General features: G+C 46.7%; 1 protein-coding gene across 2 annotated transcripts in view; it reads right to left on the bottom strand.

Annotated features, from left to right (window-relative positions):
• The window catches only part of sdk1a (sidekick cell adhesion molecule 1a), a 255,428-nt gene that overhangs the window by 100,051 nt on the left and 152,877 nt on the right, over positions 1-2,500 (bottom strand). For both annotated transcript variants that reach the window (XM_030350672.1, XM_030350671.1), the window contains 2 exons: positions 1,934-2,036; positions 1-154 (listed from right to left, as the gene is read on the bottom strand). The exon at positions 1-154 is cut by the window's left edge and continues 22 nt beyond it. In XM_030350672.1, the coding sequence (XP_030206532.1) occupies positions 1-154; positions 1,934-2,036 (257 nt within the window). The remainder of the gene's footprint in view (positions 155-1,933; positions 2,037-2,500) is intronic.

The raw sequence follows: 2,500 nt of genomic DNA on the forward strand, positions 1-2,500 counted from the left end.
GGCCTCGGCCGTCCTCAGAGTGCTGTTGCTCAGCAGCGCTTCACACACGTAGACCCCGGAGTCCGCCAGCACGGGGGCGGGGATCACCAGCCGCCGACCGCCCGCCAGCCACCGGCCCTCGCGTCGCCACGACAGCACCAGCCTGTCCACGGGTCTGCGCGCACGGGATATCAGAGGGAGTAAAAAAGCTGTAAAATGGGTTAAGGTAGCGAAAGAGAGTCTAAGTGGAGGAAAAGGATAAGAAAATAAGGATGGACAGCTTTTGGGTGTGTGTGTGTGTGTGTGTGTGTGGGGGGGGGGGGGGGGGAGATGACAAGGAGAGAGGAGAAAAGAGGTAGGGGAGAGAAAAGTGACGGCGGGAGCATGGGGAGAGTAGTTGAAATGAAATGGAAACCGAATGGAACAAAAGCGAAGAGCTAAAGACCGTGACATATTACTGCAAATTAAATCTATCGTGTGTTTCTGAGCCAATGAGTGGAGGAATGACAGATGCCCGTCTGTATATTAGAGCCAGTCAGTTCTACTCAGCGTGAGAGAGACTCGCTCACTCATGGTGGATTGCTGATTGTCGGGAAAAGCTACTGAGACTTTACCGGAAGCATAGAATCGCATTAAGAAAAATAAACATTGAAATGCACGGTAGCAGGATGAACACAAACACACACATTGAAATAAAGCCCAGGACTTGCATTTGGTCTGTTGTCAATGCAGCACTCTACCAATATAACGTACTGAAAAGACACATTATTTACAGCCAACAAAAAACTGTTATATTAAACAGATAACAAAGAAATCTCAACCAAGGTAGTAGATTTACAAACAAATGGAAAACAGCGTTCTGAATACAATTCGATGCTGAATGGCGAAATGGCCAATTGTTAACTGTGTGGATACTCTTAAGCCTGCATTACAGAGAATAAAACCCAACAATAGTATACAACATTCAAACGTGTGTATTTATCCTGTAGTCTAGCTGACCAAACTTTTAGTTTACTAACTAAACTAAAACATGAAGAGGGACTAAGAAAGAATGAGGGAGAGATAGAGAGAGAGAGAGAGAGAGAGAGAGAGAGAGAGAGAGAGAGAGAGAGAGAGAGAGAGAGAGAGAGAGAGAGAGAGGGAGAGAGAGAGAGAGAGAGAGAGAGAGAGAGAGGAGAGAGAGAGAGAGAGAAAGAGCATGAGATAGAAAGAAAGACGGCAAGAGAGAGAGGGAGGAACAGGGTAGATCTCGTGTGATTGGCTGTCTCTGTCCCCATGTTGAACCCAGTGGGTGATTGGACAGGATGGGGTGAACGGGGTCGAGGCAAAAACTAATTGGAGTTGAGCGTCTGTCAAAACTTGAACCCTAGCACCCTGTAAAGCAGCTGTTGAGTTTCCCACTAGTCTGCCCACAATGTGTGCGGGTGTGGGTGGTGGGAGCGTCAGAGCATGATCTTGCAAATGTCTCCTAATTTCTGGATCTTGTGGTTGGGTTTCGACGTTGGGTAGCAGTGGCATATGGTTGACACTCCAGACACTGTTCCTAATGAACGATGGCAATATGTTGCATACACTCAATGTTGACTTCGTCTGTCTTATTGTGTACCGTGTAATTCAGGTTTTTTTGGGTATACTTTGCAGAATTTGATTGGTCTTTTTTTCATGTCGTACATTTAATTGAATTCACGCTCAAACACGTGACGTGCATGTGCATGTGCGTGCGTGTGCATGTGTTTGTGTGTACGTCTGTGTGTGTTTGTGTGTTTGTATGTGTGTATTAGTGTTACTGTGCGTGTGTGTGTGGGCGTGAATGTGTATGTATGTGTGTTTGTGTGCGTGCCTATGTGTGTGTGTCTGTGTGTGTGTGCGCGTGTGTGTGTGTGTGCGTGCATTTGTTTGTGGGTGCGTGTGTGTGTGTGTGAGTGGTCCTGCTTGCAGACGCTTGCTGTCATACCTGCCGTTGGCGATGCACTCTAGCGTGACCTCCCTCCCGGCCACCACTGTTGTGTTCCTCGGTCCAATCACGATCGCAGGAGACACCAGCTCTGTGTCGGATTCTGAAACAGAGAGACATTGGAGAGACATTAGCCAGACTGAGGAGAGAGAGTGAGAGAGAGAGCGAGAGAGAAAGAGAGTTATACGGAAAGAATTAGCGAGCAAAGAAAGGGAGGGAAGTTGATTAATTTAGGCCACACACATAGTCGTCGGCCCCACACATCATAATCAAAGCTTTAATTTCATTTACCAAAAGTAATTAAAAAGCTTTCCAAGTTAATGAAAAAAAACGCATTTGGTAAATTGGATTCAAATGGATATGATTCATACCAATTATAAAAAGAAGGGTTAGGGATAGGGCTGTACGAGAGAAGGGGCGTGACAGACAGATGTTGGGTACATCTGCACCTGCTGCCTCACTGTAGCACCAGGAAATAGGGAGCAGGGAAGGAGCTTTAGGTGGAAGGAGAGGAGGAGACTGTTTGATCTCCTCTTTGAAGGAAGAGGAGGGTAAGGTTGGTAATTG

Source organism: Gadus morhua, chromosome 3 (genome assembly GCF_902167405.1).
Source record: "Gadus morhua chromosome 3, gadMor3.0, whole genome shotgun sequence".
NCBI classification, from domain to species: Eukaryota; Metazoa; Chordata; class Actinopteri; order Gadiformes; family Gadidae; genus Gadus; species Gadus morhua.